This window comes from Panthera tigris, chromosome A2 (assembly GCF_018350195.1).
Source record: "Panthera tigris isolate Pti1 chromosome A2, P.tigris_Pti1_mat1.1, whole genome shotgun sequence".
NCBI lineage: Eukaryota > Metazoa > Chordata > Mammalia > Carnivora > Felidae > Panthera > Panthera tigris.
This window is the reverse complement of record NC_056661.1, coordinates 60626979-60644510: the sequence shown is the minus strand read 5'-3', so window position 1 is coordinate 60644510 and position 17532 is coordinate 60626979. Positions and strand designations below refer to the sequence as shown.

At 43.4% G+C, this 17532-nt stretch overlaps 1 protein-coding gene across 3 annotated transcripts in view; it reads left to right on the top strand.

The window, feature by feature from the left end:
* Positions 1–17532, top strand: part of LOC102959717 (up-regulator of cell proliferation) — a 51989-nt gene that overhangs the window by 10327 nt on the left and 24130 nt on the right. Inside the window, exon 2 of one of the 3 annotated variants that reach the window (XM_042962680.1) lies at positions 6332–6432. Coding sequence is in view for 2 of the 3 variants with exons in the window: in XM_042962665.1 (XP_042818599.1) it covers positions 14939–14952 (14 nt within the window). In the remaining variant the exon portion in view is untranslated. Of the gene's footprint in view, positions 1–6331; positions 6433–14871; positions 14953–17532 lie in introns of those variants that run through there. The other 2 variants (XM_042962665.1, XM_042962672.1) reach the window with 2 other exon arrangements.

The following is a 17532-nucleotide window of genomic DNA, read 5'->3' as shown; positions in this document are numbered from 1 at the left end:
ACTCAATGGGGAAAGACTGAAAACTTTTCCTTTAAGGTCAGTAATACGGCAAGGATGTTTTCACTACTTCTCTACAACATCGTACTAGAAGTTCTAGCCAGAGCAATTAAGCAAGAAAAAGAAATAAAAGGCATCCAAAGTGGCAGGAAAAAGTAAAATGATCTCTGTTGGCAGATGATAGCATCCTAACGATGCTACAAACTGTTAACTAATAAATGAATTCAGCAAAGTAGCAGGATGATGTATTTTTACTGATTGTTATTTATTTTCATTATTAGTGTTTGTTTTATATATTTTGAGACAATGCTATTAGTCACATGCAAATTAGAAATTGTTATATTTTCCTGGTGAAGTTAACATTTCATCTTTATGATTTTTTTATCACTACCTAAAAATAAATATTCTGAATGAAAGAAGCCAGACCCAAAGGGATATAAATTATATGAGTCCATATATATGACATACTGGAAAGGGCCAACCCAGAGGAATAGTATAAAGATCAGTGGTTGCCATGGGTTGGGGATTAGGAGAAGAGGCTGACTACAAACTGCAAAGGAAATTTTTGAGTGGACTGTGGTGAACATACAACTCTAATCTTTTTTCAGAACTCATAAAACTATATACCACAATGAACACATTTTAAAATGAGAACCTTTATGTTATTATATTTTGCTAACAATTAAAAAAATTTTTTTGAGAGAGACAGAGACACAGCATGAGCGGGGGAGGGACATAGAGGGAGACACAGAATCCAAAGCAGGGTTCAGGCTCTGAGCTGTCAGCACAGAGCCCGATGTGGGGCTCTGACCCACGAGCTGTGAGATCATGACCTTAGCTGAATTTGGATGCTTAACTGACAAGGTCACCCAGGTGACCCTACCAACAATTTTAAAATTGCATATAGAGTTCATACTGGTACGTCAGAATCTCATCTAGCACCACAGGGTAGCATTCTTCCTTTGTGTATCTGTAACTTCTTTCCCTGATGTTGGGAAACATACTCTCATTATCTATATTTTCATATTTGTTATACTCATAATTTCAGAATTGCTAACCCCATATCCTGTGGGTTACAGGATGTATGAAACATTTACTAACCAGTCTGTTTATGTATCATTCTTTTTGTCATTAGCCTTATAGTATCCAGTGAAAAAACACTTTTCCAAAGTTATGTAGGTTTTAGTTCCTTCATTCCCACCCTTTCCAAATGTGGTATGCTATATATTTATAATACAATTAGGTTCATTTGTCACAATCTGCTTTCCACACTGGGTTTCCCCAATAGCATGGTACCATTTTTAAGTGTACAGTTCAGTGGGATTAAGTACATTCACACTGATATGCAACCAACATCGTTAACTATTTCCAGAACTTTTTTTGTCATCCTAAACTGAAACTCTGAACCCATTAAACAGTAACTCCCCATTCTTCCTCCCCACAGCCCTGGTAACCTCTGTTCTACTTTCTGTATTTGTATTCAAGTATCCTTATATAAGTGGACTCATACCATAGTTGTACACTAATACCAGACTTTTTTTGTTTGGCTTATTTCACTTAGCATAATGTCTTTAAGGAACATCCTTATTTTAGTATATTTCAGAATTACATTCCTTTTTTCAAGGGATTACATTCCTTTTTTCGATATTTTATCATATGTATATACCACTTTTGTTTATCCATCAGTGGTCATTTGGGTTGTTTCCACCTTTTGGCTATTGTGAATAATGTTTTTATGAACACTGATGAACAGATATCTGTTGGAGTCCATCTTTTCAATTATTTTAGTTATATACCCAGAAAAGAAATTGCTGGATCAAATGTTAATTGTATGTTTAACTTTGAAAAAAATTTTTTTAATGTTTATTTTTGAGAGAGAGACAGAATGTGAGCAGGGGAGGGGCAGAGAGAGAGGGAGACACAGAATCCAAAGCAGGCTCTAGACTCTGAGCTTCAGCACAGAGCCTGATGTGGTATTCAAACCCACAACCTGTGAGATCATGACCTGAACCGAAGTCAGACGCCTAACTGACTGAACCACCCAGGTGCCCCTTTATGTTTAACATTTTGAGGACCACCATACTTTTTCCACAATGACCACCATTTTACAATGCCACCACCAATGCACAAAGGTCCCAGTTTCTCCACATTCTTGCCAACATTTCTTATTTTCTGCTGAACACACACACATACATACACACACACACACACACATATACATACACACACACACACTCATATATTTGTAGGTAGATCAATAGATATGTGTAGATATGACTTGGTATATATACACAGGTTTTCCTGATCTGTCAGCTGAGGGCCTAAAAACAATGACACACTGATAGTGATGAGCACACCTAGCTCCCAGATCTTGGTTTCTAAATACAATTCTTGAGTCCAAGGGTCCAGGGCCACTTGGAGAAGTGCTTGGTTCCAGGGCTGAGGCAAGGAGAATACAAGCTAATTCTGGAGTTTCTTTGGTGGCAGACAGTAAGGAAGTGCTAGGTAAAAAGAGAAAAGGATGGGGGCACAAAGAAAGACACAGAAGCCAACCTGAAAAAGTTCCCATTGGCCACAACCAGAACAATTTGGAAAACATTTCTGTAGTATAGTTCTCCAAAATCTATGACCCTAGTCTACTTATTATAGAAAGATACAGGTTTAGAGTCATTGTGATGTCTGTATGTTTTATGCTTGTAGTGATGTCTCTGGTACTTTGTCTCACAGGATCCCCCTTAGGATCTCTTGTAGGGCTGGTTTAGTGGTGACAAATTCCTTCAGTTTTTGTTTGTTTGGGAAGACCTTTATCTCTCCTTCTATTCTAAATGACAGACTTGCTGGATAAAGGATTCTCGGCTGCATATTTTTTCTGTTTAGCACACTGAAGATATCGTGCCAATCCTTTCTGGCCTGCCAAGTTTCAAAAGAGAGATCAGTCACGAGTCTTATAGGTCTCCCTTTATATGTGAGGGCACGTTTATCCCTTGCTGCTTTCAGAATTTTCTCTTTATCCTTGTATTTTGCCAGTTTCACTATGATATGTCGTGCAGAAGATCGATTCAAGTTACGTCTGAAGGGAGTTCTCTGTGCCTCTTGGATTTCAATGCCTTTTTCCTTCCCCAGTTCAGGGAAGTTCTCAGCTATAATTTCTTCAAGTACCCCTTCAGCACCTTTCCCTCTCTCTTCCTCCTCTGGGATACCAATTATGCGTATATTATTTCTTTTTAGTGTATCACTTAGTTCTCTAATTTTTCCCTCATACTCCTGGATTTTTTTATCTCTCTTTCTCTCAGCTTCCTCTTTTTCCATAACTTTATCTTCTAGTTCACCTATTCTCTCCTCTGCCTCTTCAATCCGAGCTGTCGTCATTTCCATTTTGTTTTGCATTTCGTTTAAAGCGCTTTTCAGCTCCTCGTGACTGTTCCTTAGTCCCTTGATCTCTGTAGCAAGAGATTCTCTGCTGTCCTCTATACTGTTTTCAAGCCCAGTGATTAATTTTATGACTATTATTCTAAATTCACTTTCTGTTATATTATTTAAATCCTTTTTGATCAGTTCATTAGCTGTTGTTATTTCCTGGAGATTCTTCTGAGGGAAATTCTTCCGTTTGGTCATTTTGGATAGTCCCTGGAGTGGTGAGGACCTGCAGGGCACTTCCCCTGTGCTGTGGTGTGTAACTGGAGTTGGTGGGCGGGGCCGCAGTCCGACCTGATGTCTGCCCCCAGCCCACCGCTGGGGCCACAGTCAGACTGGTGTGTGCCTTCTCTTCCCCTCTCCTAGGGGTGGGATTCACTGTGGGGTGGCGTGGCCCGTCTGGGCTACTTGCACAGTGCCAGGCTTGTGGTGCTGGGGATCTGGTGTATTAGCTGGGGTGGGTAGGCGAGGTGCACGGGGGCAGGAGGGGCAGGCTTAGCTCGTGTCTCCTTAGGTGATCCACTTCAGGAGGGGCCCTGTGGCAGCGGGAGGGAGTCAGATCCGCTGCCGGAGGTTTGGCTCCGCAGAAGCACAGAGTTGGGTCTTTGCTTGGAGCGAGCAAGTTCCCTGGCAGGAACTGGTTCCCTTTGGGATTTTGGCTGGGGGATGGGCGGGGGAGATGGCGCTGGCGAGCGCCTTTGTTCCTCACCAAACTGAGCTCTGTCGTCTGGGGGCTCAGCAGCTCTCCCTCCCTTTGTCCTCCAGCCTTCCCGCTTTCTGAGCAGAGCTGTTAACTTATGACCTCCCAGACGCTAAGTCGCCCTTGCTGTCGGAACACAGTCCGTCAGGCCCCTCCGCTTTTGCCAGCCAGACTCGGGGGCTCTGCTTGGCCGGCGAGCCGCCCCTCCGCCCCGGCTCCCTCCCGCCAGTCCGTGGAGCGCGCACCGCCTCGCCGCCCTTCCTACCCTCTTCCGTGGGCCTCTTGTCTGCGCTTGGCTCTGGAGACTCCGTTCTGCTAATCCTCTGGCGGTTTTCTGGGTTATATAGGCAGGTGTAGGTGGAATCTAAGTGATCAGCAGGATGTGCGGTGAGGCCAGCGTCCTCCTACGCCGCCATCTCGACCCTAGTCTACTTATGAGATAACATCAAACAAACCCAAAATGAAGGACCTGACCTTCAAATACCTTCAAAATACCTGACCTGTACTCTTCAAAAGTGTCAAGGTCATAAAAGACAAGGAAAGACAGGATCTGTCACAAATTAGGAGAGAATAAGGAAACATGACAGCTAAATTGGAGTGGAGCCCTGGATTGGATTCTGGGACCAAAAAAACCATTAGTGGGATAGCTGGTGAAATCTGAGTGAGGTCTGTAGTTTATTTGGTGACATTGCAATAATGTTAATTTCTTACTTTTGATAATTGAACTGTGGTTATATAAGATGTTAACATTTGGCTATAGTGGGTGTAGAGGATAGGGGAATTTTGTACAATCATTGTGACTTTTCCATACATCAAAAATGTCCCTTAAGTCAGATTTATGTTTGTATATCCCATGTGCTTAATTGATTGTGTGTGTGTTTCTGAATGATGCTAAAATCTCCCATCATGATGTTAGATTAGTCTATTTCCTTTGTTAAAAACAAGACAACAGGCCCAAAATGGAGTCACTTGTGCTAAACTCCACATCACCAGATTGAGACTTAGACTCGTCAATCAGGAACCACCTGGTCAGCACTAGTGAAGTCATCTGCCTGCTACACCCTTGCCATCCCCTAAAGGGCAGTGACCTTGCTAGAACCAGTCCACTTCCTTGTCCTTGCTCCTTCTGCCTGTCAAAGTCTTTCATTGTGTCCAGCTCTTCAGAGTTTCTTTCCATCTGCTGCATGGGATGCTGCCCAATTCACGAATCACTGAGTAAAACAATAAGACCTTTAAAATGTACTCAGTTGAATTTCTTTAAATACTCTTCGTCATTTTATCAATGTTTATGTTTTATGTATTTAAGGTTATATTATGAGGCACATGCAAATGTAAAATTGCTTTATCTGCCAGGTGAAATAACATTTAATCTTTATGAAGTTTTCCTCTTTATCCTTTGTAGTGATTTTTGCCTTGAAATCTCTTTTGTCTGGTATTAGTGTAGGTATAGAAACTTTCTTTTGGTTAGAATTTACCTAAATATCTTTTGTATCCTTTGACTTTCAACCTCTCAGTATACTTATGCTTGAGAAGTGTCTCCTTAATACCAGCATGACAAACTGTCTTTTAACTTGAACATTTAGCATATTTACATGATTGTAATTACTGATATGTTTCAATTTATAACTATCCTCTTGTTTTGTACTTTTTCTTGAACTACCAGTTTCATGTTTCTTCTTATCCTCTTTTGTATATATTTGGTGTTTTTTTCTCCTCTCCCACTGTTAACCCCTCTCCCCAAATACTTTGGAAGCCAAGTTAGGGTATAGTACTTTCATTGTTACTCCAAGAATTCCAAATGCTCTTTCTCTTAAAAAGTAACACATTTAGTAAATAAAAGTTCAATTTGTAACACTTGCCTATTTCTGTTATGTAAATACTTCCATCTGATTTCAGGCTACCTTCAGTGAATGTGCACTTGGAAAGAGAGGTGCAGAAGTGACTTGTAAGAAGCTGCTTCCAGCTAGTTTCACACCACTTACACCCTCGATAAAGACTCTTAAAATACTTTAACTCTATTTTCCAACTCTGAAGCTATTGTGGACATGTATTGTAACTCTCTATTAGTTTTCTATTGCTCTGTAACAAATTATCACCAGCTTAGTGGCTTGGTATAGCACCAATTCATCATCTTACAGTTCTGTAGCTTAGAGGTGCTGACAAGGCTGTGTTCCTTGCCAGAGGCCCCTGGTGAGAACTCTGTTTCCTTTCCTTTCCCAGTGCCTGTCGATCTTGTCTCGTGACCCCTTGCTCATTCTTCAGATCCAGCGACAGCCGACCAAGCAGTCCTTGCATCTCCTCATCGACCTTCCTGGACCCTGGTAATGGCATTGTCCCTTCCCCCAATCCAGATAGGTGCTCCACATTAAAGTCAGTTGATGACCATCCTTAATTCCATCTGCACTCTTAATTTTCCTTTGCCATGTGACACGAAATATTCCTAGGGTATGGGGATCAGTATGTGAGAGACCATTACTTTGCCTCCAACTCTTGCTTTAAACATTTTAAAATTTAACCCACAATACATTAGTATTGTTTTTAAGGCCAATGTTTGTTTTAATTACTATTTTCTGTGCTCTTTATTACTTCTTGAAGCCCAGATCCATCTGCTAATTTCCTCTCACCTAAAGTACAGTCTCTTGTCTTACGCATTTCATTCTTATAGAACCTGGTGTGGATTTCTTTTTATTTGTCCCACTTGAGATTTGTCTAGCCCTTTGAAGCTGTGAGGCAGTATCTTTCATCAGTTCTGGAAAATTCTTAGTAACTGTCTTTTCAGATATTGCTTCTCCATTTTCTCTGTTCTCCTGTCTGGGTCCATAATTATACATATGTTAGACCTTCTGACATTATCTTGTGTGTTTCTTAGCCCTTTTTCATCTTTTCCTTCACTTTGACTGGTTCTCCATTACTGATAACCTTTTCAGTACTATTTTCCATTTCACTAATTTCAGTGTGTCTAATTTGCTATTAAACCCATCTGTTACACTTGTAATTTCAATTCTATTATATTTAAATTTTGATTGTTTTTCAAATCTCATCCTTTTTGGATATATTTCAAGGTTATCTTTTGTCTATTTCAAAATGTTAAACATAGTTATGGTAAAGTCTGTTTCTAATAATTCCATTTATCTGAAATTCTTAAAGGTCTGTTTGACTTTGTTTTTTGTTTTTGTTTTCTCATTCATGGTGCCGTGTTTCTGTTTGTGTTATTTTTGACTACCAAAATTTTATTTGGAATTTTTCTTTGGAATTTGATTTTTCTTGGAATCTTATTTCATAAATTCTCTGATGCCCCGAATAAATGTGGATTCTTTCAGAGGGGATTTGTGTTGGCATCTGCCAGGCTCTAGAAGCACTCCCAACCCAGGATCACTCTAAAGTTCCTTCTAATTTTCAGGTTACCCAGGTGGTAGGAGTTCAGGCTGCACAGCCATGAAAGGGCTACTCATGGTTTTCATATCCTCAGAGGGAATCCTCTTCCAAACCAAATTGGAGACACTCTCCTCAGGGGTGGAGGCCAGTTATTTCTCTTTCAATGGGTACGACCCTTTGGAATCCTAGCCTTAGAGACAGAGGCTACTCTTTTACAGCCCCTACCTTGGATGGGTCCTGAGGGCTGGTTTCTGTTCCTCAAATGCTGGAAGCTGTGAAATCTCGAATGCAGGTTCTCTGGTGTGGTGAAGGTCCCCAGAAGGAAGCTGCTGTCATTCTCTAGGCTCACCTCTTTGCTTCTGGGACCTGACCAGAGAATGCCCAGCTTTCTTACCAACTCATTAGATAATTCTGATATTAAAATAAATTTTCAGTGCTTTTAACTGGTTTTAGGATTAGCTCTGATTAGGTATATAGCTTGCATTTTCTGATAATTAAAATCCACTCTTTCAGACCTTTTATTTCAACAATATACTTTTTAAATTTCTGAGATGTCTAAATAGATTCTCTTCAATTTTTTTTTGTTTTGGCAAAATATATACAACATAAAATTTACCATTGTAATAATTCTAAGTGTACAGTTCTGTGGCATTCATTACATTCCCAATGTTGTACAACCACGACATCAGTTTTTCTAAAACTATCATTCCACAGAGACTCTGTAACTACTAAGCAGTAACTCCCCATTCTCCCACCTCTGGACCCTGGTGACTGCTAATTCACTTTCTGTGTCTGTTAGTTTGCCTGCTCTGGGTTCCTCACATAAGTGGAGTCCCACAATATCCTTTTGTGTCTGGCTTATTTCACATAGTGTGTTTTCAAGTTTCATCCGTGTTGTAGTATGAATCAAAATTCCACCATTTCTTGTGAATGAATAATACTCCATTTTATGTTTATACCATATTTTGTTTATCCATTTAGATGTTGATGGGCATTTGGGTTGTTTCCACCTTCTCGCTATGGTGAATACCTGCTACTTTGAACCTTGGTGTACAAGTATCTGTTTGAGTTCCTGCTTTCACTTCTTTGGGACATATACCCCAGAAGCATAATTGTTGGATCACATGGTATTTCTGTGTTTCGCATTTTTAGCAACTGCCAAACTGTTTTCTACAGTGATCAAACCATCTTACATTCCCACCAACACTGTACTAGGGTCCCAGTTTCTCCACATCCTATTGACACTTGATATTTTCTTTTGATTGGTGGTAGTCATTTTAGTATGTGGGAAGTGGTATCACACATACTTTAATGCATTTCTTTAATGACTAATGATGTTGAGCATATTTTCATGTGCTCATTTGCTGTGAGTATATCTTCCTTGGAGAAATGTCTATTCAAGCCCTTTGCCCATTTTCTAATTGGGTTGTTTGGTTTTTTTTTTTTTTTTTTTTTTTTTTTTTTGTGGTTGAGTTGTAGGGTTTCTTATGTATTTTAGATATGAGTCCATTATCAAATATATGATTTGCAAATATCTTCTCCCATTCTGTGGGTTGTCTTCACTCTTTTGGTAATGTCCTTTGATACACAAAAATTTTTAAACTTTGAAGAAGTCTAATTGATCAAGTTTTTTCTTTTGTTGCCTATGCTTTTGGTGTCAGATCCAAAAGAATCAGTGTCATGAAGCTTTTCTCCTATGGTTTTTCCAAGAGTTTTATTGTTTTAACTTGCATGTTTGGGTCTTTGACCAATTTTGAGTAATTTTTGTGTATGATGTAAGCTGTGGGTCCAACTTCATTCTTGTTGAAAAACTGTCCTTTCCACATTGAATGGTCTTAGCACTTGAGTCAAAAATATGTTGGACCATGTATGTGAGAATTTATTTCTGGGCTCATTTTTCTATTCCATTGGCCTATATGTCTGTGTTTATGTACTACACTATTTTGATTACTAAGTTTTATAGCTAGTTTTGAAATTTGGATGTATGAGTCCTCCAACTTTGTTCTTCATTTTTAAGAGTGTTTTTGTTATTCAGTGTTCTTGAGAGTCTGTATAAATTTTAGGATGACTTCTTCTATTCTGTAAACAAATGTTTTGAGATTTTGATTGGAACTCCATTGAATCTGTAAATTGCTTTGGGTAACATTGACATCTTAACAGTATTAAGATTTCCAATCTGTGAACATGGGATATCTTTCCACTTATTTATATCTGCATTAGTATTTTCAACATTGTTTTGTAGTTTCCAGTGTCACATTTTTTGTCATTTTGAGTAAATGTATTTCTTTTTTTTTTTTTTAATTTTTTCAATGTTTATTTATTTATTTTGAGAGAGTGACAGAGAGCTTGAGTAGAGGAGGGACAGAGAGAGAGACACAGAACGCAAAGCAGACTCCAGGCTCTGAGCTGTCAGCACAGAGCCCGACGCGGGACTCAAACCCACTAACGGTGGGATCATGACCTGAGCCGAAGTCAGACACTCAACCGACTTAGCCACCCAGGCACCCCTGAGTAAATGTATTTCTAAAGATTTTTTCTTTTTGATGCTAATGAAAATAGAATTGATTCCTTAATTTCTTTTTCATATTGCTCATTGTTAGTGAGTAGAAGTGCAATGGACTTTTCTCAATCTCTTTATTGAGTATGACTGAAATTCAAAAAGCTGTACATACATAATGTATACACTTTGATAAGCTTGGAGATCATAATATCCCTGTGAAAACATCACAATGAAGGCCATAAACCTATCCATCACCTCCAAAAGCTTTCCTCTCATTCCCTATATGTATTGTTAGTATTTATGTTTATTTATTTATTTATTTTACATATATATATATATATATATATATATGTGTATATATATATATATATATATATATATATATATATATATATGCTTGTGTGTATGTGGTTAATGGCACTTAACAGAAGATCTACCTTCTTAGCATATTTTAAGTATACCATTGAGTGTTAATATAGACCCTATATTGTACATTAGATCTCCAAAACTTACTCATTTTACGTAACTTTGACTAACCAACACCTCTCCGTTTTTCCCTCCTCCCAGCCCTGGCAACCACTATTCTATGTTGTGGTTTTAAATTTACTATTTTAGATTCCTCTTAAAAGTGGGATCATGCAGTATTTGTCCTTTGGTCTATTTCACTTAGCGTAATGTTCTTCAGGTACATCCATGTCATTGCAAATGTCAGGATTTTCTATGTTTTAAAGGCTCACTGATATTCTATTGTATTTATACACCACATTTTTCTTTATCCATTGATTCCTTGATAGACAATTAGGTTGTTTCCATATCTTGATTATTATGAATAATGCTGCAGTGAATATTGGAGTATAGATATCTCTTTGAGATCTTCAGTACTTTTGGATATATACTCAGATGTGTGATTTTGGATCATATGGTATTGTTTTCTTTTAATTTTTCTTTTCTTTTTTCTTTTTATTTGAGAGAGAGAGCCTGTGATTGGGGGAGAGGGGTGGGGAAGGGAGAGAGAGAGAGAGAGAGAGAGAGAGAGAGAGAGAGAGAGAGAATGAGAATCCTAATCAACTCCATGCTCAGTGCAGAGCCTAACACGGGGCTTGATCCCACAACTCTGGAGTCATCACCTGAGCCAAAATCAAGAGTTGGATGCCCAACCACTAAGCCACCTGGGTGCCCCGGATCATATGGTATTTCTATGTTTAGGTTTTTGAGGAACCTCTATACTGTTTTCCACAGTGGCTGCACCAGTTTGCATTCCCACCAACAGTGTACAAGGTACCCTGTTTCTCAACATCCTTACCAACACATGTTTTGTTTTTTTGACAATGGCCATTCTAACAGGTGTGAGGTGATATCTTATTGTGGTTTTCATTTGCATTTCCCTGATGAGGTTATGTTGAACACCTTTTATATACCTGTTGGCCATTTGTACGTCTTCTTTTGAGAAATGTCTAGAGGTCCTTTGCCCATTTTAAAATCAGTCTTCCTTAAGTTTATTCATTTATTTCTGAGGGTGGGGGGACAAAGGATCTGAAGCAAGCGCTGTGCTGACAGCAGAGAGCCCAATGCGGGGCTTGAACCCATGAACCCTGAGATCATGACCTGAGCCAAAGTCAGAAGATTAACCGACTGAGCCACCCAGGCACTCCTAAATCAGTTTTTAAAAAATTATTATTGAGTTGTAGGAGTTCTTCTATATTTTGAATATTAACCTCATATGGGATTTGTGGTTTGCAAATAATTTCTTCCATTCCATAGGTTGCCTTTTCGTTTTGCTGATTGTTTCCTTTGCTGTGCATTTGTTTTTCAGTTTGATATAATCTCATTTGTCTATTTTTTGCTATTGTTGCCTGTGCTTTTGGTGTTTTATCCAAGAATTCATTGCAGAGTGCAGTATTTAGCTTTTTCCCTAGGTTTTCTTCCAAGAGTTTTATAGTTTCAGGTTTTAGGGTTGTCTCTTGCCCATAGTGCCCTGCCATTTCAGTCGGAAGGACTCCCTTTACCGTTTGTTCTAAGGTAGTTTGCGAATAAGGCCTGTTGAAGGCAATGAATCTGTGGGGACTGGGAAACTGGATACTACCTGTTGAAGGCCAAGGCCACTGCTACTGTGGGGGAAGGGTGAGACAATGCAATTAAAAATGCCACTGAACTTTCCTGCAATTTTAAATATGGCCTTTTCTTGCTTGAGTGTTTGCTTGGTTGCTGTAAATCTTGGGTGTTCAGAGCCTCTACATAATTAGTTCAGAGAGTTTCAGGTGGTTTTCTTCACGTTTCTGTGGGGATATGAGAACCGGGAACTTCCTAGTGAGCCATTTTGCCAAAATACTGTTTTTTTAACCTATCACACTGGCAATAAAAGAAATTGTGAAATTTACAGAGTGAGTTTTGGGAAACTGGCACTATTACCGGTGTTGGTGACTATGCTGGGAGAGTAATCTGTAGGTTTGTGTATAGGAATGTTTAAACATGTAAGTGTATGTATATGTGTTGTCCATATGTATATATGTATGTGTATATATGTAAGTGCATATATACATGTTATTGGCACGTATATGTGTTTTCATGTGTGTATATATTTGTGAGTGTATATACATGTGTATTGGTATATATGTATGTGTTTGCTTGTATGTATATATGTATATTATATATTTATCTGAAAAGACTTAAAATACTAATATCATCTGACCTAGAAATACAGCTCCTAGAAACTTGGCTTAAGGAAATAATCATGGATGATTACTGGATGAAATAATCATGGTTGGGGAGTTTTGGCTATGAGGATATTTATTGTCCATATTCCTTATAATAATGAATACTGCAGCAGTATTTATGTCCAACAGTATGGGCTGGTTAGAACAGAATCATCCACCAGGCAGTGAAATGGCACACACACTAAAACTTATGTTAAGGATGAATAATATATCAGAGACCTTGTATATAGTTATTACTTTAAAGTATTATTTATGTATTTATGTATTTATTTTTGAGGTGAGGGAGGGGTAGAGAGAGAGAGGGAGAGAGAGAATCTTAAGCAAGCTCCATACCCAGCACAGAGCCCAATGAGATGTGGGCTCTGTCTCACTACCATGAGATCATGGCCTGGGCCAAAATCCAGAGTTGGATGCTTAACTGACTGAGCCACCCTGGTGCCCCATAAAATATATTTTATTTTTTTTTATTTTTTAAAAATATATTTTAAATTTAACTAAGTTTATTTAAAAAAATTATCTGACCTCCCTCACTCTAGTAGCAATCATTACTGCCTTGAACTACGCCATTTAACAGTTGCTTGCTCCCAAACTCTTCCTAACCCCGGTCCTCTGAGATTTCTTCCAATTTGGGGTCTCGAAGCCCCTGTGGATTTACTTAACTCCCTTTACAGAGCACTAATTACCTTCTGAACTTAGGGCAGCAATTCTGTGAGCTTCCATTTTACCGAAGGGAACACGGATCCTCACAACGGTATACGGATTTTCAGGAAGGGGAAGAGACCATGCACCAGCCAATGTATTAGTCACTGTACAAATATTAACTCATTCAACCCTCAGAGAAAGGCACCTATTTCTACCCGATTTTTCAAATGAGTAAACTATGGCCCTGAGAAGATTCTATCTTGCCCATGTTTCCAGAGTTGGTAATTGGTGGCTCTCAGATTTCAACCCAGATATTCTGGCTCCAGAGGCAAGGTTTTCAGTCATTGCTTTGCTATCTCTCATTCTTATTAGCAGTAAAAACAAAATATTGATTATCAATAATACCTAATATAACACAGAAATGTGATCAACAGTGGTTTATATTTTCCAGAGCTTTTTGTCAGGCGTTTTCACTTACAAGAGCTCATTTATTTTTGAAAACTCATTTTGCTGAAACAGCAACTGAGGCCCAAGCACTCACAGATGGTGCCTGTGAAACGCACTGTGGGAACCCCAGACTCATTATCGCTTAATAACACAACGTAAAGAATAATAAAAGTGTCCACGGTCCTTAGAGATGAACAGTGTACTTTTATACACATTTTACACGGGATAACTGGCTCAGAGAGGCCAGCAACTCATGCAAGACAGCACTTAGTCAAGTAAGAAATAGCAAAGTTACCACTTGTTTAATAGTAGTAACAACGCCTTGCTCTCCTGGGCTAAAGAAACGCTTTCCTTACAGAAACTAAACTCAGATCGCAGGGAGGTGTCCACTTCACCCAGTCCCGCTGCAGCTTCATGGCCCCGGGACAGGTGTTCGGTTGGTTTGGCAACCTAGGCACCCGTCCGAGAGTCCTGTCCCGCGGGCACCCGGGCAGGTGGGCCGCCGCGGTCGCCCCCTGCTCCGGGTCCAAGCCGGTGCTGTGTCGCCCCCACCCCCGCCCAAGGCCGCTGGGAGACGATACTGGGCTCTCTCCCAACACCTCCAAAAGCTCGGCGAACCCCACCGCTCCCAGGCGCCCTTCCAACGACCCCCTGCGTTCCTTCCCAAGCGCCCCGATCCACTGTCCCGGGCCCCCTCCCCGAGCGCCTCCCTCTGCTGCCCCGCGCCTCCTCCCGGATCGCCCCCGCCGCCCCGGGACCGCTCCCCGAGCGCCCCCCATCGCCCCGGACCCCCTCCCCAAGCGCCCTGGGCTCCCTCCCCACCACCACCCCGGGCCCCCTCCCCGCCGCCCTGGGCTCCCTCCCGAGCGCCCCACCACCACCCCGGGCCCCCTCCCCGCCGCCCCGGGACCGCTCCCCGAGCGCCCCCCATCGCCCGGGACCCCCTCCCCGAGCGCCCTGGGCTCCCTTCCCGAGCGCCCCACCACCACCCCGGACCCGTCCCCGAGCGGCCCGGGCCCCCTCCCCGCACCCCTGCCGTCCGGAGCGGCCCGGGCGGGCGGCCGTGGCCGGCGCGAGGCCCCTCCCCGGCGGAGGCGCTCGGCGCGGAGGAAGCGGAGGCGGCGGCAGCGCCGAGACCTCGCCGCGCTGATGGCGTCGCCCGGGTGAGTGAGGCGCTCAGGCCGCGCTGGGGAGGGGGCTGCGGGCCGCGGGGTGGGGGCGTCCGGGTGCAGGTGCGGGCGCGGGCCGCCTTCACTGCCCCTGGCCCGCAGCCCCCAGCCCGGACCCCCGCCCGTCGGGCCCCGCGGGCCTCCAGCAGACCTTGGGCGGGCGCGGCCGGGCGGCGGGGGGGGCGGGCGCGGGGGCGCGGGCCGGGGGCGGCCGGGCGGGGGGCTGGGAGCAGGGCGGGGGCGCGGCCCGGACTCCGGGAGCCGCTGGGCCCCGAGGGCCCGGAGCCCGGTCGGCCGGCGCCCCCGCCCTGCCCTGCGCAGCTGTTTTCCACTTGCTCTCCGGGAGCGGATGCCGGGCCCTCCCCCCACCCCGCGGGGCGCAGCCCGAGGGTCCCCGAGGGTCCCCGTTGGGGGGGGGGTCCCGGGGGTAGGGGAGGCCTCTGCCCGGCCGGCTGGGGCTTCGGGTCGGGACTCGGGTCAGGCCAGGGCCGCGGGCCCCGATAGGGTGACAGCCCCTGTTCTGACATCACCGCTTTCCACCGCCTGGGTGCTAAAATGTTCTTTCTTGAGGAAAAGATGGTGACACACAGAGTTCGTAATTTTTGAAAAAATTCCTTACTTGTGAAATAAAACCTCAGCAATGAACTGTAATTAGTTTTTGCTTCCATAATATAAGTGGTCATGAAAGCTGGGAATGACAGTTAATCCAATACCTCAGTTCACAGAGGAGGAAATTTAGCCTCAAGGTCATTGCTTTAGTTGGTAAAATTCTTTTTTTGACTACTGTCTACATTCAGAGGGTCTTAGACCTGGTGGCTGTGGTAGCAGCTCCAGTGGGGTAGAGACGGTGGGTGTCAGGCCTCTTACAGGTGGGGCTGGCTCTGTCCTCAGCCTCCACGGAGCAGGGGGTTTGTGATAACCAAGTGGTGGGTCTTTTCCATCTACCTGCAGGCTTTCTAGGTCTGGGGAGCTCTGGTCATAAAGTGCCCAGGACTCTGAGTTCATAAGTAGAATAAACACTGGCCCATCCCTCAGAAGGCCAGACTGATTCCAGCGGGTTCAAGGTCCCACCATGTTCTGGCCCCTCTTGTTGGGAGCAGGCGAGGCAGGGTGATGTCTGAGCCTGTGGTGCGGCTGCTGTCTGGTCTTCCAAATGTGATGGCCCATTTGGTGTCCCAGCACACTCCTTTTAGACCTGGGTCAGAGGTGGAGTTTATGGTGGCCTGGTAAGCCCTCTCAGAGCCAGCAGGCCCTACCTAAGTGGTGTCCCCGTAGCAGGTGGCATTAGTTTAGATTTGATATTGTACCATAGTGGGTGTCCCCGTGAGTCTGCAGTTAGTACTAAACTGTAGTTTTCTGACATGTACTCATTGCAGAGCTGAGGTCACAAAACTTTAATTTTGCTTTATTTTATTTTGTAGAGAGAACTGTCACTCATTGTGGCATGTACGCATTTGGGGACAGTCCATACTTCCAGATATAACCGCTGGGTGTCTACTTTGCAGGTTTCACTGGTAGGGCAGAGTCCAGCCAGGAAGACCTGACTTCCTGGGACTTTCTCGCCTGTCTCAGTCAGCTGACCAGCAGATGTCCAGCCTGCTGGACTCGGTACTGTGGAAACTAGTCCAGGGCATCAGGGCAGGGATGGGAAGGGATCTGTGATTTCTCCTGGGCTGTTCATGGAGGCACCTCTGAATCCCATCTTCTCTCCTAAGTGAATCTCTGCAAGAGAGCTGGGAGAGAAGGAAGAGACCCTTACTGATAGGCTGGGCATTTTGCAGAAGGAAATGGTGAGAAAGCGGGCATCACAGGGAAGGATACATCTGAGGTGACCCCCAGCCCCATGAGTTTAGAGCTATGCAGAGACCAGGGTGCCTGGCCAGACTGTGGGCCTGGCCTCGTTTGTGGGCTTGCTGCCCACCGCTCACTGAGGGGGAGTCCATGTGACAGCAGCGTGGTGGGGCCGGAACACACGGAGCTCCTCACCCTGCTACCGTCAGCTCCATCCTGCCGGCCTTCACTCCTTGCTGCCCCATGGCTAGTCTTCTGTGCTCTGCCTGTGCCTTTGCCGTCAGGACTCCCGGGGGCCGGGGAGTCTGTAGTCCATTTCTGCTAATCCCAATGTGTTCTCTGCCAGATTGTGGCGTTTCTGTGGTGGTTTTTTTTTTTTTTTTTTTTTTTTTAAGTTTATTTTTGAGAGAGAAAGAGAACATGACTGGGGTGGGGGGCAGAGAGAGAGGGAGACAGAGAATCCCAAGCAGGCTCCACCCTGTCAGCACAGAGCCCAACACGGGGCTCGATCCCACAAACTGTGAGATCATGACCTGAGCTGTTGTGGAGAGTCAGATGCTTAACCGATTGAGCCACCCAGGCACCCCTATTTCTGTGGTTTTAAATGTTGTCTAAATCAGAAGTTCTTAACCTGGGGTCCATGATTCATTGGTGGACTTTCAGGGTTCCTGTGCAGTGTCGGGAGTCAGCGAGTATGTTGGTGGGACCAGGGTCTGTAGCCTTTGTTGTCCACAGCCCATCTTGAAGGGGCTCTTACCTCAGGAGCCTTATAGCCACTCATCT